Source organism: Triticum aestivum, chromosome 1B (genome assembly GCF_018294505.1).
Source record: "Triticum aestivum cultivar Chinese Spring chromosome 1B, IWGSC CS RefSeq v2.1, whole genome shotgun sequence".
Lineage (NCBI taxonomy): Eukaryota > Viridiplantae > Streptophyta > Magnoliopsida > Poales > Poaceae > Triticum > Triticum aestivum.
In genome coordinates this window covers 682,508,598-682,532,711 of record NC_057795.1, presented here as the reverse complement: position 1 = coordinate 682,532,711, position 24,114 = coordinate 682,508,598, and the positions used below count along the sequence as shown (strand labels likewise).

Below are 24,114 nucleotides of genomic sequence, written 5' to 3'. Positions count from 1 at the left end.
CTAACAGATTCCTTTAGGATTCGTGCAAAATAGAATCGACGTGGATCAAGGCGTGTGGACGATGTGCAAACATGCCCGGCGTTATCATTTGGGTTATTTTTTGTTGTTGAAAAAACCAACAATGGTCTTCAGCTACGCCGGGCTGGGCTAAATCCTCGCCTGGAATAATACCCTAAAAAAAGAAGCAACCAAACACAACACCCCCGTCTCATCCAAAATAAGGAGAAAAAAAAAACCTCACAAGGGCAAGCCACCGCCGCCGCCAGTCGCCACGTCCACCGCCGGCCGCGCACTCCGGTTCCTTCTCCCGCCAGGCAATGCAGTCTCTACCCTTCCCCCTCTCCGGCTGCTAGTCCGCCCGTCGCCGACGACTGAGGGCCCCGTTCCGCTCCGCGTTCGGTTCGCGCCGGGGCCGGGCAATGGACGCGCTCGTCTCGGCGGCGGTGGAGGAGGTCTGCGCCCGCCTCTCCCTGGGCCTCCCGGTGGCGGACCTCTGGGCCGCGCTCTCCGGCGCGTTCCGGGCGGCCGGCCTCCCCCCCGGCCTGCCCGTCAGGCGCGTCCTCTTCGCCCGCCTCCTCGCCCTCCCCGTCATCAGCCTCATGGAGGGCGAGGAGGGGGCGCTCGTCCCCTCCCCGGAGAAGGGCGACGTGGAGGCGGCCGAGCGGCGCGGCGCCCGGCTGGTCGCCAGCCCGGCCCTGGGGGACAACTTCCTGGGGATCTACGACCACCGGTGCTCCGTCTCCAAGCTCAGCGACAACCAGAGGAAGACGCTGGAACATGTCGCTGCAAGCAGGTGAGAATCTGGAAATCTTGTACTACTATTCTTATATTGATTGACTCAGTTAGTTAATTAAGTAATTATACATGCCACATGGTTGTATTATTTACTCAAAGGAGAAGTTGAGGTTGATGTTTCAGGCCCACATTGGCTCATCCTTACTGGTTTAGGAAGCTTAAGCCCTATCTTCACCACCATATGCAGGCCATGTGGGAATCAATATGGCATGCCAAAGTGTGTCTACTGACACCCTGTCTATGTTCATTCCAATTTTGTGCACACTAGTCCTATAATCTACTTTTGGAAGGGAATTACTACCTGTTATCCCTTTCTTACAGTGTTGATCATGTCGTTTACCTTTTTATTAAAAAATAATAGTGCTTTGATAATGATGTGTGCAATTAATAACTTGTTTTTTGTCATAGGACTTCCGGTGTTGCGCAAAGGACTCTGTCGAAGAGGTTCCACATAGAACCAAACAAGTTCTATTTTGTTGTCAAGACCCTTCAGTCGCAGGGGTTAGTTGCTGGAAAACAAGCAATTGTAAAGTCTAATGGCATTGGGGGTGAGAGCGAAGATGATTCAGGGAAAAGTCTTGTCGGCAGTACCAACTTACTGTATCTCTCAAGATACGCCAAAGGATTGGATATGAACTCGCATCAAAGAATAGAGATTACAAACACAGACGCTTTACAAGAAGATGAGACCCTTGGTGTAGACCACAAGAGCCATGTCTCTATTCACGATCATCTTCCAGCAATGAAAGCCATATGTGACAAACTTGAAGAAGCCAGCGGAAAGGTTGACTGTTCTCTTCCTTTTTGCTTGTGTGTTACCTTTGTTTTCAGTTTTCTAACTTTGTGCAACTATTTTCCATACATGTATAGGTTCTTGCTATTTCAGATATAAAAAAGGATCTTGGTTACAGCAAGCCACGTGGGCACAGGGCATGGAGAAATGTAGGTGTTCGTGGAATCACTTGTTGCATATGTTCTCTGTACTCCTGGATTCTACTGAGACACCCTTTTCTTAGGTACTGTGTAGGCTTTTAGATGCACAGCTTGTTGAAAAAATCAGTGCCAAAGTTGACAATAAGGTGATGTTTGACCTTGCCCCTTTGTTCTCTGATCATTTGGTGTTATTATCTCATACCATTTCCTAACATTTTTTCGCTTAATTCTTCTGGTTCATGGTGCTTCTTGTTAAGGATGAGAATTCAAGAAATTGACATAATAACCTTTATTAATAAAAACAATGCAGGAATTTAAATTTTTTATCCTTCATAAATGCTAGTTACTGTGGATGAGCTAAGAGCCCAGTGGTTGGAGCGCAACTGTGCGTCCCAGCTGGCACAGGTTCGAACCCGGTGAACGAGATTTAATTCGTGGGTTCGAACGTGGGTCTCACACTTCTCTTTCGTAATTAAAAATCTGCAGGGCTCCTCCCCTGTTGGTCTAGTTTTTTTTAAAATAAAAAAAACGCTAGTTACTGATTTACTGTACCATAATGATGATTCAGTACGCTGGTGATTTTCTTTTTCACAAGGATATATGGCCACAGTTCTGTTTTCCACTATACTAATCTGAAGCAGAGTGTAAGTTGACATAACTGAGTCCCGAGAGTCCAGATAAAACAGTCCAATTTAAAGATGGGAAAGGCCAGACTAGGGATTTCCATGAGGTAGAAAAGCATGAATTGCAAAATTACTCGCATTGAAGTAAAAAAGAGAAACCATGGGTAGCATGCCCACACGTTATCTCAAGGATTGTAGCAGTTCCATTCAATGATCTGACCTATTTGGGGACTGCAACTACGTATGCAATAGCTTCTTTTGAAACTGCTATGAAAGGGCTAACAAAATCTGTCGGGCATGTAGTGACACCATTAATTCAGTCTGCAGTGCACCGTTTGAGCTTCAATCATTTACGCAGTTGCATTCTTCATGAACCTACAAGTTGTGTAAATCATTCCTTTTTCCAGGTTGTTGGCTGCTTGCGCCTTCTGAAGAAATTTAATCCAGATGAGTTTAAGCCAAAAAGTACAGCCTTAAACTACAAACTTGGCATGAAATGCCTTGCAACGGATCAACTTATGGAGCTTCCATTAGACAACTGCATATACGATATGATCCATGCCCAAGGGCCAAAAGGTGCAACTCTTGTTGAGGTACCTCTCTGAAACTTTCAGCAGGGCAATTGTGGTGTGTAGTGTTCTTTTTGAAATGGCATGCTAACTTTCGTCATAACATCAAGAGCGCCTTCATGTTTCTTTGTTTCCAGAGCTTCGCTTCAGTTATGCATATTTTTCAGCTAACTTGTCATAGCTGTTTGCAACCAGGCCGAAAATATTATACTTGTTTTAAAAGATATAGGTTTTTCCGCAGCTGGTTACTTAATTTAGCAACCTGCAGGACAGCAGTAATTTTAATCCTCTCCCTTTTATCTCCATAGAACTATCTGACAAAAATGAAAATAATACCTTCTGAAGAAATAAATAAACACTTACCAACTTCCATCTCCCTTGGACATATAGTGGTTTGTGAGTCCTAGGTGCCACCACCGGATCATAGGTTGTCCTTGTTGCCATGTGAGGTCCTTTTCTACAGGTTCAGTGGCTATGATCAGTCTCACACTATAGCAACAGCGATGACTGGGTGTGGCGGTAGGTTGAGGGTGCAACATCAACTGTGCATAGTGGTTGAGGCATCATGTGGACTGCCACGGTGGTGTATCTTTGCAGTGTAGGTCAGCGCTGTTTGCCCATGGTTTCTTCTGGTTTTTATAGAAAAACCAACCTGCCTGTAAGGTAATTAAGTTAGGCAGGTTCCACAGTATTTCCTTTTTGTCCTATCATTGCTAACGAATTGCCATTAATAGTCACGAAGAAGTCGTCAACCACATCGAACTCATCTGCTTGCTCTCAGAGCGGAGCAGGCAGATCTTGTGCCAGAGCAGGGGCTGCCAAGGCAACTCTGTGAACTGGTACCTGGAGTCGGAGTAGGACCTCACCATGGCATGCAGCAATCCAAGCGCAAGATCCTCTGCATAGTGTCATAGCGGTTGTTCTTCAAGGGCTGGGGCCTTAACGATGTCCGCAGCACACCAGGGCTCCCTCGTCTTCCTTGTCCTATCTAACACAACTCCGTTGTCGACAGACCATTAGTGTCCTTGTCTCTGACTCTCTGCACCTGCTTTATATAATATAACTATCTTCACGCAACACATCCACGTAGTTCTTACATATACACATGTGCAGTTGTTTATGATGTAATTGTTTTTAAACATTCTAGAAGTGACACACTTGTGTACATGTTTCCACCCACAAAAGCTCAGCATACAGTACACCAGCACCAACACCGACACAAACACCATCCCCAGGGATGACTTGGGCATCTCACCAGGGTTTGAATTCCAGAAATAGTTCTCAAGCCTTACTATCTATGAGCCACAATGGCACTGCGATGTGGCCATCGGCCTTTTGAGGCACGTGGGTTGTATAGTGTGCAAGTGTGGTTTGCATCTGAAACACAGAGGTAATAAAGACTCAAAAGAAAGAAAAACTATTTTTCTGTAGTAGAGAACGACATTAGTTTATAATCTGAGCTATCATTAATTTCTCTACCTTATATTACACGGCCAAGCTTATCACATGATATTAGCCAGTTCTACAATACAGTCTATTGAGTGCAGATTATCACAAGATGTTAGCCAGTTCTAGCCCTGAATTGTTTCTGGCAGAATTTTTGATATCGTTTCATGTAAGCAGGTGTCTCACTGGCATATTTGCATCCCATCCTTCCTTCTGGGCTGTACCTGGCTCATCTCTAGCATCACAATTACTTTTTTTAGCTTCAATGCTATTAATACGTTCGAATTTATTGACTGGCCCGTCAACTTAAATGAGATAAAGACATGAAATTCTTGGCATTGCATTATCATTCTTGACTCTAATCTGTAACAAAAATAGAACAAAACTCTGGCATGAAGATAGTTATTATATAAAGTTGATTGTTGTTTTCTGTACTATGCATCCTTTTTTTCAACGAGAGAGAATTATTTTTATTTGAGCTTCTGTGACTTACAGTGTATTTATTTAAGATCCATCGCAACTCGCAAACCATGCAAAGTTGCTAGTGTAATAAGAAACATTGTTTATCTCATGTTGTTAGTTTTCTTTATTTGTTGAAATTAGTAACTCATGTTCTCATTACACTTCAAACCAGCTTGGCAGACGTCTTGGGGGCAAGCACAGCAATCCAAAAGAGCTTGGTAGAAGAGTGTCTTCAATGGTTAAAAAATTCAATTTGGCTTCGCAGGGTGAAGTCATAGATAAAACAACACAATACCGATTTTGGACTTCAGAAAACTTCTCACTGCACAAAGCAAATACTGCTTTGCAGAATTGTGATGCGCTAGATGATCATGACCATCGTCCCGATTTGTGGCTTTCTATTCCATCTAAAGAATCAGATTCTCTTAGCCCACAGGGTGATTCATTTGTTGATGACAAACTCTTGTTTGAAGAAGATTGTTCTGAAAAACCAGTCGTACTTGTACATCATCTCCCTAATAACCATGAAGCTTCTGTCGGAGTTTCTCAAGTTGAACAAGGTACGGCAATCTAAATTCCTGTGAATTCCTATACTTTTCTGTAAATGCTGTGCTCAATTCCTCTTTGGGAATTGCCATGCTGCTGTAAGAGCTTGTGGTATTTGTGCTGCCTGAAACTAGACTTAATTTGGCCTTGACTTTTGAGCACCCATAGATCCAGATGGCTTCATAATTCCACTCAGGTAACTATGCAATTAGGTAGTATGATCTATTTTCAAACCCTGCACATTCTGTTGAGGGGGCTCACGGCAGATCATAGCTAAAAACAAGTCTTTATACGCATGTCAGATGTAATATTTCTTCCAATTATTGTTGTTCAACATACTGCTCCGCTTGATTTTGTTTACTTGTTTTGATTTATCTCTGAAGTTTTATTTATCTGTATGTGGTTCCTTTATTGGTTCCGGTAATGCGTGGTTTGACTTGGCACAGTCTAAGAAACTGTAACTTTAGCAGTTAACTCTTTTATAATTTCTTTAATAATTTGATGCAATGATCGTATGAACTGTCAGTTAAAGCGTGCTGATAATGTCAAGAGAGGCCGGGGTGGACCAAACTGGACATGGGAGGAGTCCGTAAAGAGAGATCTGAAAGACTGGAATATCACCAAAGAACTAGCCATGGACAGGGGTGCATGGAAGTTAGCTATCCATGTGCCAGAACCATGTGTTCATTTTGAGATCTTATGTGTTTCAGCTCTAGCCTACCCCAACTTGTTTGGGACTAAAGGCTTAGTTGTTGTTGTTATGAGCAAAAGCAATTTCAATTGTGAATTTACGTGACTTCTTTTATGTATTTAGACTCTTCAGTTTTTTCACGAACACAGTTATTGGGAACGAAAATATAGGTTTAGTTGCAGCGACTTATAAACTTTTGTTAAGTTTCGTTTCTTTTGCTTTTTAACCTTTTTCCCTTGCACAGGCTGTTTATTTCCTTTCTTTTTATAATAAATGTATACGTAGCAGAGTAGGGCTCTCCAGTACTGTATTTGCTTACAAAGAAAAAGAGTACTGCTATGCTCAATTGAAGTGATCCTATTTTTATTTTTCTTCTTCGTAAAGTTGCCTTTCAGAGCAAGAGGCGTCGTTGGCCCTTGTCAACTTCTGATGATGGGAGACAGAAAAGGATTCTTCACATATTAGAGGTTGGTTGCTGAGTATTCGTTAATTAATCTTTTTGTATGAACCATCTGCCATCGTTACTGATGCGTTGGGAATCGTTCTTTTTCTATATGTCCTTGACTTTTTATGAGCTTGATTTATCTAATGATATTGACTCGAAAGTTTGCTATTGGTTGATAAACTTTATAGGATCATGGATTTGTCTGTGCCCTGTTACGTATACTTCTAATCGCATTGTCCGTGCATGAGTTAGATGCACTTATAAATGTCGGTGGTATTTGCGCATTTCCTGAAGGGCGGGCCTGGCGCAGTGGTAGTCTCTCCACTTGTGGCCTGGAGGTCCTTGGTTCGAACCGGCCTCCTTGCAGAATTGTTATGCAAGCGCAAGGCTGTCTAGAAATTCCTCCACTCTATAGGAGCAGTTTACATAATTTGTAAGTGTTGCTTTGTGCAATTTATACCCTCAATACACGACTCCAGTCGCTTATTCACTTTCAGCACCAATCATTTGAAACATAAATCTGTTAGACAAGCTTTGTATGGGGTCATTGACACCCCTATAAGTTATTTTCCTATACAAATACTGTTAGTTTTTCTCATCTTGCTATGGGTTGTGAGTCTCATGAAACTGGCACATCTGCAGCCACGAACACATGGGATGCACCAGGTGTCTTGTTCTGTCATCTCTTCTTTCGTCATCTATAGCCTCCTCTTCACTGTTTTACTGTTGGTGTTGGAAATGCCTTTAGTACGTCCATGTGTCATGGTTGGGACAGTTCTATGGCTGCTAATATGTCAAGATTTGATGACAGACACAAGGAATTTGCAATAGAATGATGAAAATAGAGTTATAGGTGATATTTATACATGATAACATGATTTCTGAGGATTTTAATAATCCAAAATAACTTATTTAAGGGTCAGTTACACACTATGATTTTTTTAATCTTTTTTTACCTTAAATGGTCCGCAGGTTCAGATTGTAGGTTCTATATTCCCTAGGCATGTACAGTACATTCCAATTTTCTTGAGTGTGACAGATTTGTTGCAGTGGTGTTTAGTTCTCTGTTTCATGTTCTTCATTTGAGTGAAACTGGATTAACAGTTTTGTTTAATTTTATCGCTCCAATGAAGGATACATAGAGGTAGGCACAGCCTATCATACTGGTGCTGATGCAAGAGAATAATCTGTCGTTTTATTATAATCAGAATTGCAAGAAGCAATCTGTGCGTGTGCGCGTATCATGTTCATTACCTGTGCATGTACACCCTTTGCATATCTGTCCGCATCTTATGTAGCACCTTCCTGTTTCCCTGTGCAGAAAAAGGATTTTGTACTGATGGTGGAGTTACGTAAATGGTTAGAGAAAAAGGAAAATGGAAAAATAATGGACAGGAAGACATTGATTCGCACTTTGAATAAGCTTCAGCTAAAGTGTATCAAAGTTAATGCCCCTCTTGTTACAGACTACACTGGCAGTCGTTCTGTTGATGTGATACTGAATCCTTCTGTCAAGGTCATGTCACCGGAACTCATGGATCAAATTAGGAACAGACTAAGGAATTTTGATTCTCAAAGGCGTTCAAGTGCGGCAGCTAAATTGAAGCAAAAGCATACGCTTGCCATACATGGATTGAAGGTTCAACGCAGAGCCAAAGTTAAAAAAATACCAATATCAGAAGCTATTCATGCCAATGGATTCATAGGTGCAAAGATGATTCGGGCAAAGCTGTTACATAAATTTCTGTGGGAATATGTTAGTGGTTTGCCAAATCTTCATTGTGCCAAAGAAGGGCAGCATGACAAGAACCTTAATCAATCGTGTCAGTTTTCGATCACAGCAGCTATAAAAGAAATGCCTCTTGAACTCTTTCTACAAGTTGTGGGATCAGCAAAGATTGACAGCAGCACTGTAACTAAGTGTTGTGGGAGAACACTTTCAGAGATTCCTATCGGCGTATACAGTCAGCTCACGGGCACTCATGCCAAGGGCCGCCTCTCACGCTTAGTAACTATTTTAAATAGGCTCAAGGTAATATTTGCGTTTTCTATTTTCAATTAGTATTGCGAGAATCTCAAATTTCAAGTGTGTTCTTAAAACTAACATCACAAAGCTGGGTTTATTGGGTTGACATTTGGCTGATGTTTCTTTTGTTATAGCAATTCCTCTTCATGTTTAATGCAAGTCAGCTTGCATGCTATCTGGACTGGCGAGCACAACAGTGACCATTTGTTTTTTTTGTGTTTGCTAGTTGATCGAACTTGTTAGCAACCATGTAGAGGATTCTGATGTGCGATCAGGGGATATCCCTACATATTCGCTGGAGCTCAGGCCTTACATTGAAGAACCAGCACCAAGCATTGTTCAGTCATCACACGTCAGTGTGAACCATGGTCCAAAATTTCGGCATGATTTTGTGCTTTCAAAGCAGGAATCTGTCGATGCTTACTGGGAAACATTAAAGTACTGTTATCTAACAGTTGGTTCAGCTGAGCCAAGTGCCTTCCCTGGTAATTGTGTTCCTGAGGTAGTGTGTTCTACGCTCACCCCTTACCCACCGAAAATCTTTTGCGGCTATGCATTTATAGACATGTAGTGCTGTTTGCAATATCATGTGCAAAAAATGCATTCTTTACGTAGTGGAGAATACATAGTGGAGGCCCCTAATGTACGTAGGTGGTTGATTCATCCCAAATATTCATGTTATGATTTCTAGGTTTGAGTTTTTTTTATTCCAACTTCTAATCTCATTCTTTACTTTATTGACATCCACCGCAACGTGTGGGTATGATGCCACCTAATAATAAGGACATCTGATTTTTTTTAATCTTTGACTCCCTCCGTTCCTAAATATAAGTCCTTTTAGAGATTCCAATAAGTGACTACATACGGAGTAAAATGAGTGAATCTACACTCTAAAATATGTCTATATACATCCGTATGTAGTTTGTATTAAAATGTCTGAAAGACTTATATTTAGAAACGGAGGGAGTATTATAGTTCTGGTGAACATATTATTTTTTATCCCTTCATGCACTGAGAAAAACATGTTATGTTACGGGTGTTATTGTTGGCTAAACTGGGCAGTGTTTTTTTTTACGCTAACCTTCATTTCATTCTCTTGTTGTAAACTATTCCATCACATAAGATGCTCTCTGGTAAAATGTGCATGCTGTATTTGGATGGGCTGAGCTGGCTTGCATCCTTACCATTTTATAATTGTGGCATTCGACCATTGCCATCTCTGTATGAGTTCAATACCATATGTGACTACTGCTGGTATTCACTATTTAAGTTTTACTCATGATTGTCTGTTTCAGTGCTGCTGCCCAATATAGCCATTGCAACCTTAGTTGACTAGTTGCATGTATCTTGAATACCATTTGTGACCACTGCTGGTATTCACTATATTGTTTGTAGTATCTTTTAAGTACATATATTTTCAGCTGCAAGCATGTTATTGCTTGTTGAACTTTTTGCCAGTAGTTAATCCTGCTATTTTTTATGGGCTCAACAATTATACCCACTGTAAGCAATATTGGTTGGCATTGGCTATTTTGCAAGCTTATTGAGATCTGTCAGGCCTGAGCTGTGAACTTGCGATTTTCATCTGTAGAAGTTCTTATATGATACTGTCCTTGTAGGTTTGTCATGTACGGTCATGGAGTTCAGTAAGAGTAATGACTACCAAACAACGTCTGGAATTACAAACGCGTCTCATGAATGAAAACGAGAAGGGAATAATTCCTCACAAAGTTTGCTGTATAATTGCAAAGGATTTGAATCTCTCTGTGCAGCAGGTATGTATTTGAAGGTTGCCCATTTCCATTTGGAGATTCGTATGGATTACTCTTTTTTTTACCATGTTATTCAACTTCTGTACTAATGCTTTTTCTTGACCTATCAAATAAAAAATTAACAAAGACACATGCAAAGTATATTAAGAAAAGGGTAAACAGAGATCTGCTAAAGAATCAATAAAACCTCAACCCAAAATATGGGAATGCTTAATGTTTCAGCAGTGAACCCCAAGTATGTTCCCAGTGTCATCATTATGTGTTGAGCACAGGAGGGGCGTACCTTGTCGACAGGCCAGGCGGCTGTGCATTAGGCCAGTCACAATGGGCTCGGGCCACTTGGGGCAGCAATACATTGGCCCCTCATCCAACACTCCCCTTAATAGGGGTGATAGATATCTATCATTCCCATCTTGGCACACGCTAGATTGCATTCTTTAGTTCCCAATCCTTTAGTCAAGCAGTCTGGAATCTGCTACCGGGAACTCGCATGCTCAATCTGGATGATCCCAACGTCAAGTTTGATTCTATCATGCTGCATTGGATTGTGTGTGTTGATTGCTGATTGGTTATCACACTACATATTCACACAATTAGTCTTCAATATCTTAAATTATTTTCATAAATTTGTGGTCATTGAGCCATTGAGCCATAGCTCTATATTTGGTCTCGGCAGTCGACCTAGACACAACAATTGCATTCTTACTTCTCCATGATACTAAGTTCCCACCAACAAAGACACAAAATCCCGAAGTTGATCTACTATGATCATCTAGGCAACTGGCCCGATCCGCATCACAATATCCGTCAACCACAAGATGCATGTTACTCAAAAATAATAGTCCCCTTCTTGGGGTTCTGTTCAAGCACCTCTGAATTCTGTATGATTACTCTTAGGTTCATGCATATACCCCCTTACATATATCTGCTTACCACACTTACTGCAAAGGCAATGTTAGGGTGTGTATGACATAAGTACAACAGCCTCCCAACTAATCTGTATATCTCACCTTATTCACCAGCTCTCCTGACTGAGTTGTCACTTTGTGGTTTTGATCAATTGGAGTTGATGCTGCCCGACATCCTATCATTCCTACATCGCTTAGGAGATCTAAAGTATACTTCATCTGAGATAGCGCTATCCCTCAGACCTGCCACCTCTTTCCCCAAGAAGTATTTGAGTCGGCCAAGATCTTTGACTTTAAAGGCCTTACCCAAACACTCTTCCAGCCGCCACCTCTTTGCCCTGTGATAATAATATCATTCACATATACATCAATTTTAGTGTTTTTCCCCTTTTCATGTCTGTAGGACAGTATGATCACCATTACAGTGCCCATACCCATATTATATACAACATGTTTGAACTTGTCGAACCATCCTCTTGGAGACTGTTTCAGACTATAAAGAGCTTTTTTTCAACCTATAAAGAGCTTTCTTTAACCTGCATACCTTGTTAGCAGTCTGTGAAGTAGAGAACCTAGGTGGGATCTTCATGTTGACCTCCTCCTGCAGGCCCCTTGCAAGAAAGCATTCTTCACATCGAGTTGATGCCAAGACCACCTGAAATTTGCTGCACAGGAGATCATAATCCTCACTGTGTTCATCTTTGCTACTGGAGCAAGTCTTATCATAGTCAATGCCGTATGTTTTGCTCTACCCCCTCGCTACAAACCTTGCTTTGTACCTTTCAAACTAGTGTACGAGCAGGCCGGGACTTGGCCCATAAGGCCACAAGGCGGCCCAAGCCTGCCACCCGGCTGAGGACGTACACAAGGGGCGTATCACCAACAAAAGACTGTCGTCCCAGATCTAGTAGTATCCTGCTACATCGTAACCAACCAGGAACCTAGCCCTGCCCCCATATGTAAGTTGGGCATGGCTATGGTCCTCTCTCAATGACTCTATCTTACCTACACGATCCTTGCGATCCAAGCTCTCATATGTCATATACTATACATCAAAGCAGGAGTAGGGTGTTACCTCCACCATGAGCCAAACCCGGGTAAACCGCCTTGTGTGAATCCCATTTGGTGATCCAGCTACGTACACAACTGCATGATGATTACTGTTGGGATATTGAACTTACACTTTAGGTCTCCAGGCTTACCCTTATTGATCTGCCACACTAATACAGCTTTGGAGCCCTCGTATGAATATGTTAAGACGTATTAGTATTGTTCTAGTAGTCTTTTTCCTTTCTTGTACCTCAAGTCTTTTGTACTATGTATTTGCCCCATAGGCCTCCACAAGCGCAATCCAATCTTGATCTATTTCTTTGGTCCCTATCTGAGCGATAGCTTGTAGTCTCCTCCAGATTATATCCCTGCTCATTCCCTTCTCCCAGGAAGGCACAAAGGCCCTCATCCATATATTCCCAATTGGATCGATCTGGTCGATCCGTCCTTGCTCGGCCAACATACACCACCACCCGTAGGTCTTCCTCCTCAAGGTCGCCACATCCAGATTGACACCCGCCGCTGCCTCCCCTCTAGAGCTAGGTGAGAGGCATCCTCGAAGTGGTGGGCACACCTCGGGCAAGAAGAGTCAGAAGCAATGGTTTAGTGGTGCAGGTTCGCCTTGGTATTTAGTCGACCCCAAAAGAGAAATCTACCAAAAATCTTGACCTTGATGGGTGCCTTGGGAACTCCAAATCCTGTCGGCGTGGATGTCGACCTCGTCGGTGGAGGAGAGTAGTGAGTAGGCGCACCTCGCGGAATACGGGATGCCGTGGGTGAGGAACCTGTCATCGGGAGCGTCCTTGGTAGTGACATCCTGCAATAAAGATAGAAGAACAACAAGCTCGGCAGAAGCAGCATGGGTTAGGTGGTTCTGCAGGGTAGCAATTAGGCCATCATGCACAACCTCAGAGACTGAAATGGAGGGGTATGTGGAGTGGGAGAAAAGGTTAGGGTATTTTTGGGCTAGCGATGTATCGGTGAGCCAATAGTCAAACCAAAAGTAGGTGGAGGTGCCACTGTTTATTAAAACAAAGGAAATTGAGAAAAGGTTTTGGATCTGGTTTTTAACAATCTTCCGAAGGAAGGAGGGGTTTCAGGGTGTAAAAGAAAAAAATTAAGCGAGTAGTGTTGAAGGAACCATCTAGCCCAAGGTAAGTCTAGTTTTTGAAGAAGTTTGAAGGCAAATTTTAGGAGAAGGCAACATTTTTCCAAGGGATAAGGCACTAGGCGACCGAGCAGGTTTCCTCGACAGCCCAAAAGAAGGACCGGCAAATCGGGTCTAAACTTTGATAATTTTCTTAGTGAGTTTGAAGACAGACATGAAGTGAGTGGCAAGAGTGTCGAGAGTGGCGGAGATTAGGGTTAGGCGGCCACCCCGAGAGAGTAGGCGGGCGGCGGCCCAGCCGGCGAGGTACTTTAGAAAGCGTTGTACCAGCTGTTTGAAGGCAGATGAGGGGAGACGAGTTTGAGACAGGGGGTCCTAGGTAAATCCGGGGAAAGCAGGAAAGGTCGTGGCCAAACGTTTGTGGTATTTTGAGCAAGCGTCGGCTTGGTATGGATGGGAAGGGAAGTTGTTTTGTGGAAGTTGATGGGTAGGCCCGTAGCCAGGGCGAAGTCGTCCAAGATGGATTTTAGATTCGTGGCGGCCGAGGCCGAGGCCTGAGCAATGATAAGAGTGTCATCAGCATATTGCAGAACAGTGGGAGTGCGGTCAGGGTAGATTAGGTGGCAGAAATTATTTGGTTTGAAAGCCTGCAGGATCGTACATTGCAGCAGGTCTGCCACAATGATAAAGAGGTAAAGGGAGAGGGGGATACCATTGAGAGGAATAACAATTTTGCTGGAGATGAGGAGAGTCTTGATCGAGGATACCCACGTAGGTGGGAAACCCCGTGCCGTGAGGATGAGCAGCAGGGAGTCCCAGCAGATGGAGTCAAAAAGCTTTTCCGAAGTCGAGCTTGAAAATCATCGCGGGGGCCTTTCTGATGTGGCAGGCACTAAGGATGTCTGCGGTGTAGATAAAGTTTTCTGTGATATTTCTGTTAGAGATGAAGCTGGTTTGGTTGTCATGCACTAGCAGAGGGATAAAAGGTTTGAGCTAATGGTGATGGCATTAGCAATAGCTTCAGGGGGGCAGTTTTACTGAAAAAGGGTTTCCCCCCTCTTTGTATTCCAAAGCACCAACACCGATTACATAGCATACGCTGGGGTGAGCAGCACAACAAGCCAAAGAAAAAGAAGAAGAAACAATGCCAACATCGGCAACTCGACAAAGCGCGGATGACCCACTACCAATGCGCCCTTCGAAATCTACCCACCACAATCCTAGGCTCCGATCCTCCGCGTACCAAGCAACACCTCCAGGAAGGAATGCGACGCCGCCGACGCTGCTGCCCGGACGTGTCCTAGGGTTTCCCCCGGCACGCGGAGGGTAGAGGGGAATGAAGACCACCGACACCCTCCAGGGACGAATGGTGGCACCCGCAGGCGTCACCGTATCGTAGCCGGAAGACCCAGCAAGGATTTCTCCCAACTCCAAACCCCACCGCCCAATCGGATCAGAGCAAACCAGCCAGCTCGCCGCCCACCAGCATGCGCCACCGCGGTCGCAACGGCACCCACGCCGCCTTACTGAGATCACCACCACGAGGCCAAAAGAACGAGGAGAGGAGGCGTTGGTTGACGGGAGCAGCAGCGCCATAGCCGCGCGGGAGGGACCACCTCCTCCGCCGTCGTGCAGGAGGCTCGTGCCTTCGGCACCGTCATGGTCGCCGTCCGGACGCAGCAACAGGGCAAACCAGGCCACCCCTGGCCCGGCCAGGCCCGAATCGGGCCCGCTAAGCCCCGCCGGCCACGCTGCAGCAGGGCGGTGTCAGCACCGCCAGCCCCCAACGCCCATCGCCGCTCCCCCGCCTCCTGGAAGCCACGCCGCCAACCCGCCCCGCCGTCGGCCCGCCCAGACCCAGATGGGGCCCGAAGGGCCTAGATATGGGCCGGGCGGGCGCCGCCAGGCCGCGCCACACCGCCGCCAACGGCGACGCCGCCGTCCAGCCGATCTCCCGCGCCGCGCCAGGAAGCCCCGCCGCCACGCCAGACCGCCACCGCCTAGGAAGCACCCCCCGGCGCCCTCCGCCCCGCGCCGGAGAGCGCAACCGAGAGGGGAATGGCCGGGGGCCGCCGCCACCAGCGTCGCCCGGGCCAGGCCCGGCGGCGAACGCCGGCGACGGCGGCGGGGAGGGGGTAGTGAGGGAGAGCTGGCGGAGGAGAAACCGGGGCGCGACTGGTCGCCCGCGAGAGCCCGAATCACTCAATCTTTTTGGCAGAATCATTCTTAGGCAGAAGGACCATGTGAGCCCGGCTGAAGCATTCAACATCGACCTGCAGGTTGGTGAAATCATTAAAAAGGAAAGGATGGAGTGTTTAGCCGAGTGCCAGAATCTGCGATAGAAGCCTGGCCCCAGCCCATCTGGACAAGGGCTAGCATGAAGGTTCATTTGGAAGAAGGCATCCTGGATCTCCTCTGGAGAGAAGGGAGTGTCCAGTTGGGAGAGCTGAGGGACTTGGTTGTGGATTTTGGATTATCATCCTCCCTCCCCTGATATGTTACACTTCAAATGCTATGCTACTGCACAGGATTTCCATTTGAGACCCGGGGGGGGGGGGGGGGGGGGGGGGTGGTGTTCCTTATTAGGCTATATTTCCTTTCTTGCACCTCAAGTCTTGTATACTATATATTTGCCCCATAGGCCTTGCAATACATTAAAGTTGCTTCTGTAACATAATAACAGGAGCTATTTATAACGTCTTTTTACATCATTCTTTTGTAATTAAGAACAACATCCCATTTTTATTATTTTGTGGCTGAGTTGTTTTAATCTTTTTCATTTGAGTAGTATTTTTAGTTTTGTATACTATCTGTATGGTTGCTGTTCAATGTCACTCACTGGACGGATTTGTTTTGCTGATGTAGGTGCTTTATGCTTCCTCCAAGAATAGACAGCTTCATGGACAGGCAAGCATTTCTGATACGCAACATCAACAAAAATCTAATTCTAGATCAACCTCTCAGAAAAGGAAAAGATCGGCTAATGAGATTGCCATGAAGTTTATTAAGCAAAAAGTTGAAGCTAGTGGATCATCCTCACAGAGGTTAGTCAAGTCTATTCTGGATGGAGAAATAACAGAGAAAATCTCTCCATCACTCACTGGCCTACCAGAACAACGTCATCGAGCTGGCATTACTCCCACACACAACATTGTTGGTACTTTCTTGCATACAAATAAAGACAAGAGGGGCAGCAGACGCTTGGTAAAGAAAATTTTCTTTTGGACATCCGAATCTGACAGGTATTCCTTGATTGACTATCCATATTCTTATATATTAAAATAATTCAGTTACACTTAATAATGATTTGAAGTTTTCCATGATGCTTGGTGCCTGATCTGTTTTTATTACTTTCAGAAAATTGCTCATGGCATACAGTAGATACCGCACAAGACGTGGAGCAAAAATATCCCGTGTAGCTTGGAACTCTATTTCTGATCTTCCAGCTCTACCAGCTGCATGTCGTAAAAGGATGTCAAGTTTAAGAGCTAAAACAAACATAAGAACAGCTGTGAATCGAATCTGCAACATTCTTGCAATACGGTACAAGAGATCAAAAGCAAAAGAATTATCAAATTCTAGTTATGAGAATTCTGCAGATTCAGATTCTGAGGTATTCAATTGGGATAATTTCAATGATCCGGAAATAAGAAATGCACTTGATGAAATCCTTGAATTCATTCGTCTAGGAAACATGGGCCAGACCAATCGGATTAGTCCAGAGAGCGAAAGGAGGAATGATGATGCCGCTGAGGAAATTCCAACTGAGCAGGTATGACCGGTCAGTAATTTTATATTTCTCCTCAGCCAATATATACTATTTAATATTGACTTTTCACCTTCAAATAATCAGGTTATGCAATGTCCAACCAGCACAAGCACTGTAGCTCCAGAGATCGTGGAATTGTGTACATGTTCCAATTCAATGCATCCAAGTAAAAACATGGCAATTCCCTGCAGTGTTCATGAAAACAACATTAAACCCAACAAAGCTGAAATTACTAAAAGAGGTGTATGCAAATCCTTGGCAATTGCCAATGCATTAGAGCTCCTGAAGGTGTTTCTTCTCAGTTCATTATCGGCTTCAGAAGCACAAGCTGCATTAAAAGCCACCTTTCAGCTTTATTCAGAGAGTGAAATTTTTACTGCCCTTTCCTTTCTGAGAGGGAAGAACTTCTTGGTTAGTATGTGTAATTTATCCATCAGTATATCAAATCTCTTATTTATTTCTTCACTATGCTCTATATGTTTTGATCCGTAGTAGCTTCCCTTGCTGGGACCCGCATCTGAAAAATCAAATGTATTGTTAATATCATTAAAATTTAATATCTTAGTATCTTACATTCAATGTTGAGTTTCGTTAGTTGAAAAAGAAGATTGTTCTTTTTGCGTGAGAGGCCTATTTCTACATTTAGGTTGCATTTTCATAGGATTAAACATAATATATATCTGAAACGTGGTCGTATCACAAACCACCATAGGAGATTAGCTTTGTACAGCTTAGATGCACTAATGTAAGCTTGCCTATGGTGGATATCAATGTTGGGTTCTGATGTGTATGGCTAGAACTATGTTAAGCCAAAGTATAAATGTGTGTAGTTACATTCCTGCACCACTGTCTCTTGACTTCTACACACTGCCCCCTGTTTTGCAGGTTACTGGAAATGGAATGAAACTTGTAACCCTTTCTGGAAAATTCTTCTTTGATGCTTCTTATTCACCCTTCCCATATGGTTCAGGGAAAAAGGCTTCTGAATTTTTGAAATGGCTTATAGGGCAACGAAAGAATATTGTGGACAGTACAGTTTATTTGCATCCAGATCCACAATGCGGGGAAATTGTTCACCTCTTTTCTCTTGTGTTGTCAGGAGAGCTACTCATTTCACCTTCCTTACCAAGTGAAGGAGTTGGTGAGGCTGATGAACCTAACAGCTTCAGTCCTTCAATCGAGGATAGCAGTGATTTGGATGACTGTACTTACAAACGCAAGAGTACAGAGTTGGAAAGCAGTAGGACTAAGAGACACAAACCTTTTCCCCATATAGATAGCCGCCGAGAGAAAGGTTTCCCTGGTATCCAAGTGGCTTTGAATCAAGAGATGATCCAAACAAACAATCCCATGCAGGTGTTACATCATAAAGAATGCCTTATGTTTACTTTAGCTAGGGAAATGGGCAGCAAGGATGTTGATTCAAAGGTAGAAAGCCGTGACATGTTGCCAGACTTAAACGATCTGAATTCATGTCGCTGTTTATTGTCTGCATTTCATTTGGAGAATTCTTATAGAGGATGGCCTTGGGATGCTATGAAATTATATGCCGAACAGTTACCATCATTGTGTTGTAATAAAAATGAACCGATCGTTCTTTCATCTGACCTGTTCAGAAATGCATTTTGTATTATTCGTCAAACTGGTGAACAAGGAGTTAATCTGAGGGAAATGTCACAGGCACTGCATCCACTAGGTACTCTTTAACCTTGTGAATAAAAACTGGTGTAGTTTTTGTAGAACTTGCGTAAAGCTACATCTTTTTTTGCTAGGATTCATTTATTTGGTTTTATCCCCTGGATGCAGGCATGCAATCTATCAGTTTGGTTGTTGATATGCTTGAGAGATTTCAGCTGGCCATTAAGGTAGATCTGTGAATATGTATATAGTAGATTGGTGTACCTGTTTTTATTATTCATTACTGTCTATCGATGGATTGATTAAAATTTACTTCTGTTGTTTTACTTTCTTTCTTTTATTTCCTTTTATGTTTCTTTTCTCTAGTTCTGCATAAATTCAACAGATAGATAGTGATATTCCCTTTCTTTCTATATCGAGTATTGTACACTTAAAATTGGCATCAACATTGTTAAATATGTACTCCTCTGCTTCACAATACTTGTTTTAGAGTTGGCCACAAAGAACTAAGAAGGTAAATAAAATGCCATCTGACCCTCAATTTGTCCTCTCTAAGGCCTGCATATGGTGGAGGAACTTAGTGATGCAATTAAGGAAGGATAAGATTGTAAAAAATTGACCAAAATTGTGTGGAAGTTGTAGAAAATCAAGTATTCTGAAGATTGCATTTTTTATTTCCACATCAATTAACATATAGGAGTCTGAATTTGGTCAATGCAGGTCAATGCATATGATGGTGTGCAGATTGTTGACTCATTACATAAGCCAAAGTATCATATAACCACACTCGCCGAGTACAGCCATTGCAGCTGTTTGCGAGCTCCAGGTTCTGAAATGGCATCAACTGGAGACACCAGAAATATACTGAAAGAGAAGCACTCGACGATGCCTCTTAATTTGCATGGAACTGTAAGGAAGCTTGGCGAGGGGCACACTGTCACAGTTGTTGATGTTGAAAGGAAGTCAAGCTCTCATTTGCAGAGTGGAAGTCCTGGAGATGATGAAAGGCCATCTACTTGCTGTCATGTTTGCAGAAGTCGTATTTATCATCCAATATTACCGTGGATAAACGGCGATGGCAGCACGAATAGCACTGTCTATGAAGGTTTAAGCCGTCGTATTATTGGATATGTCATGCAATATCCAGGAATTTCGGAGGTGAGTGTGTTATTTAGGCCTGCTTATTTTGTGCCGGGAAGTTCTATGCATGCAATTGGATTTGTGAGTTGTTTGGTCAGTCGTATTAATGTTATGAAGAAAGTGCTCGTATTGACTTTCAAAATAGGTAACCTTGTAGGAAGATCTTATTTATGGGTGTTGCAACTCTAAACTTCATATCATGATATTGCTTAAAGCACTCACATTTAAGTTTTTCTAAATCCATCAGACAGTTTTTCTGAATGTTATTAGTACTGAAAGATGTTTGCATTTCCATATGGAGCTATGATTCTACCTATAATTGTCAATATCGTTGAATTAAAAGCTGCTCTGCTCCGCTGTTTCGTGTATCAGGAGGACGTAATCCGTCGGATGGACGTACTGAATCCTCAGGTATGTATGTTGGCTACATCATATCATGTTTGCACAATACATTCGATATTCAAATGTTAGTAACTAGTTCACCCTGTCCATGTGCAGACATGCAGGACCTTGCTGGGGAAGCTGACAGTTGACAAACACCTGTATGTTCATGTTGGGGTGTTTGATGAAGATGTGCCTAGTGCTCCCACCATGCTGCGGGGTCTTTTGAAGCAAGGTCGCTGTGAAGAACGCTCCAAGTCTGCAAGGCGGCGCTACTTCGCGAATCCGATGAGCACCTTCATGCTGTAGGACAGATGCGGATGGCCTGTTCTATAATTTATATTGGTGCCATCCCTCCCTTGTAAAATATACTACTCCCTCCGATCCATATTAATTGTCGCTGATTTAGTATGGATTGGAATGTCATTTTAGTTTTGTCCTAAGAAGTTATTATTATGCTGCATATATATGAAAGATAACTTAGATTTGTTGATTCTGTGTGGGTGCTATATCTGTATATACGAGTGAGGTTGTATATATATAGTACTTTGACTTGGTTTATTAGAAGGAATAAATTATTATGGAACATGGTTGCATTACCTATTGGACAATGGATAGTATGAAGTTTAGAATATCAGTTTAATACACCTGAACTTCTGACATGATGCTTATTTATATATCCTTTTTTTGTTTTTTTAAACGGGGGTGTTTATTTTATCATAATGCCTACGTACAAATGCACTCGCTATGCGTACTGAATATTGTGTGTGCCGGACGAGCATTTACATGGTGTTATATGCCTACATACAAATGTGAGTTTGGCAAAATTTTTTTTTTTGGGAAAAGTGATGTTGGACATATAATAGGCTGGGATAGAAGCAAATATGGATTCAGCCGTGTTGGAGCCCGGCTGACGGTCAGCAACCAACTTTTAATAGATGCCTTACGTCCAAATACGCAGGAGAAAGCAGCGAGACGCCTTATCACGTACACGGTACACGTTTACCCCTAGCCCCGGATACGATTAGCGTGGGCGCCCGTAGAACGCGATCGTCTCGAACTCTCGATCATGGCCGCGCTCCGACGTGCGGCGAGGGGGCTCGTCGGCGGCCAAGCGCAGGCGGTCTGCAAGGCCGCCGCCTCGCCGCTGCTCGCCCACCGCGGCCGAACCGCCTCGTTTCCTCTGCTGCGATCTCTGTCCTCCGCATCCGCCGCCACCGCTGCCCAACACTCATCTTCTGCCGACGGCGAGCCTGTATAGGTCGAAGCTGAGCCACTGCCCGACCCAGAGACAGCCCGTCTGATGGCGGAGATGGACACCAGGAAGCAGCGGCTCTTCAACCTGCTCGCCGACATGGACATGAGGCGCCCACGTCCTAGGACATACACGTGCACGGCGGATATATACGAGGCTAACCCTAACCCCACCGCCTCTTCGGACACGCCGGTGCTAATCACGATCACCCCCTCTGGTATGATCATCATCCCAAAGAACTACTGCAGCACATACTGATCTCCCCACCTTCAATTTTTTTTCTATCTATCTACATTGGTGTGGAGTGATTTTGTTTATAATCTCCCGTCCGTCCTAATTGCAGACGCCACTCGCCAGTAAAAGGAAGGATCAGTAACTTCGTGGTAGATACATATGGAGTGCCTGCGTCGTTTGCGATTTGTATCTATCTGGGTTGGAGTTTTGGAGAGATATGTTTTGCTTGTTTTCTTGGGGTTGAGCAAAGCTGTCCCGGCCAAGGCCTCTGCTAATTAGCCCTGTGCAAGATTGCCATGCCACTTAATTAGATGCTCCTCGTTGTCTACACTAATGTCAATCAACTGTAATGATTTTCTCATGGAAGCCTTGTTTCAAAAGGCTACATCTTGTTTACGAAGTGATGAGTGATGAAGCCATGTACCTAGGGTAGGGTCATGGACCTGTCCAACATACCCTCCCCAAGGACATCTCTAGAAGAAACTACCTTTCAGTCGACCTGGAAGGATTTCACTCGACGGACTCAAAGACACTCGACCATGAAGCCACTCACTCGACCACCAGGAGATCTAGAGTCACTTTGCACGCAACGGTCTGCCATTAAGTAGCCTTTATGGTCATCATAGCACTTTATGTGGGGGCGTTACCAGTAACCCCCGGTCTTAATGTACTTTAAACCCTGCATAACTGAGGGCTGGAGGGGTCCGGGGAACTCTATATAAGCCACCCCCTCCTCAGTGTAAAGGGTTCGCACCCCTGTAACTCATACGCATATAACCCAGTCGACCGCCTCCGGGCTCCGAGACGTAGGGCTGTTACTTCCTCCGAGAAGGGCCTGAACTCGTAAATCCCTTGCGTATACAACTACTCCATAGCTAGAATCTTGCCTCTCCATACCTACCCCCTTTCTACTGTAAGACTTAGAACCACGACAGTTGGCGCCCACCGTGGGGAAGGTGTGTTAGCGACTTATTGGAGAAGTTGCAATTGTTCCGATCTCCTTCATCATGGTTTCAGGCGGAGTTTTGGTTGAGGGCCGCGAGATCCGTCTCGGCGCGCTCACGTTCGTCGCCGACGATTCCGCTTGGCTTCAGGAGGCTCCACTCGACATCGAGGCGCTCCCCGTCCGCGGGGCGACGCACTTTCGCGCGTGTGTTCGCGGCGTCCTTCTGCGGCAACCGTCGACTCAGTATCGGTCGGTCCCTGTGTCACCCCCCCTCCCTGTCTCCCGCCAGCGCAAGCGCTCCGGTCGGTCAAGGCTTCAGCGGTGGGTGAGGCACGCGGTGGCCCGCCAGTCGGCCACCCCCGAAGTCGCGGCGATTGAGCCTGACGAATCTCTCTACGGCCTGTTCGACCTGTCGACTGGCTCCATAGAGACTGCATCCGAGTGCGACAACAGTGATCGAGCGGCGGAGGTCCTGATGGTCAATGGACCGCGCAGTCCTCCCGGCTTCCCCCGCGCCGACGTAGGCAACCCAGCGCAGGTCCACGAAGAGTATCAACCCGAGCCACTTACTTCGCTGCAAAGGGAAGACCTTCACCGCCGGAACATGGATGCACTGCATACTCCTATCGTTGGAGAAACCCCCGAGGCTCGTGCCCTAGAGGACGCACGTTTGGCCAACTTGGCTGAGCGCACTCGACTGGAGAACCTCCAGCGAGCACTCGACGAGCGTGCATGACAGCGGGTCCCAGACTCCAGTCGATGTCAACTCTTTCCACCACCAACTCAATTATATCGAACTCCGATTCAGAATCTAGCAGCTGCAGCCCGTATAGCAGAGTCAATTCAGCCCTCTCAGTCAGAGGCTGGCAGAGGTTTGATGCAGATCAGAGATTTACTCCGGGCAGTAGGAGATCAAAATCCAGCTGTATCGCAGTCGCGAAATAGGATTCATAGAAGATCCGTCGCTGCGAATACAGTCCAGTCGACCCATAGCCCAAGATCGCCCCCGAGGCGTGAGGGACGTGGAGGTCGGCGTGATCAGTATGATGACCGATTCGATCGTGATGATCGACGTCGAGTGCCCACTCCTCCCCCAAGGGGTGGGTCGTATGCCCCTCGACAGCAAGATGACAGACGCCAACACAGTATTGGGCGAAGGGTTCCAGCCGACCCCAGAGAAGCATGCTTTTATGCGAGATCCATTATCGTTCAAGGTTTGGTCGATCGGAACAGAGCTCACCGAGAAGGCCATGACAGAGATGTGCCCACCAGCAGCAGAGTTCACGTCTCAGGACCAGAGTGTTTTAGCAGGGCCATCAGAGTCGCGGTGATTCCTCCCGAGTTCAGGTTGGCGACTGGAGTCAGTAAGTTCACCGG

The 24,114-nt window shown here is 44.7% G+C and overlaps 1 protein-coding gene across 2 annotated transcripts; it reads left to right on the top strand.

The window, feature by feature from the left end:
• Positions 1-315: 315 nt before the first annotated feature.
• On the top strand, positions 316-20,939 carry LOC123148919 (uncharacterized). Of its 2 annotated transcripts, XM_044568445.1 has the most exons (18): positions 316-793; positions 1,204-1,579; positions 1,666-1,737; positions 1,812-1,874; positions 2,759-2,944; positions 5,001-5,388; positions 6,450-6,532; positions 7,832-8,542; positions 8,763-9,038; positions 10,156-10,311; positions 16,240-16,616; positions 16,732-17,146; positions 17,228-17,554; positions 18,029-18,839; positions 18,950-19,008; positions 19,502-19,939; positions 20,294-20,332; positions 20,420-20,939. In XM_044568445.1, the coding sequence occupies exons 1-18, from the start codon at positions 420-422 to the stop codon at positions 20,609-20,611; spliced, it is 5,343 nt and encodes a 1,780-aa protein (XP_044424380.1). In that variant the 5' UTR covers positions 316-419; the 3' UTR covers positions 20,612-20,939. The 2 variants fall into 2 exon arrangements, with proteins under 2 accessions (XP_044424380.1, XP_044424388.1); XM_044568453.1 differs by lacking the exon at positions 316-793 and having other exon boundaries at positions 1,432-1,579; positions 1,823-1,874.
• The last annotated feature ends 3,175 nt before the right edge of the window (positions 20,940-24,114 follow it).

Bases quoted from the DNA above. Each gene is read 5' to 3' on its own strand.
- LOC123148919 (XM_044568445.1), top strand. From the start codon at position 420: ATGGACGCGCTCGTCTCGGCGGCGGTGGAGGAGGTCTGCGCCCGCCTC. The intron at 17,147-17,227 runs GTATGACCGGTC...TCAAATAATCAG, and splicing joins AGGAAATTCCAACTGAGCAG to GTTATGCAATGTCCAACCAG. The intron at 19,009-19,501 runs GTAGATCTGTGA...TGGTCAATGCAG, and splicing joins GATTTCAGCTGGCCATTAAG to GTCAATGCATATGATGGTGT.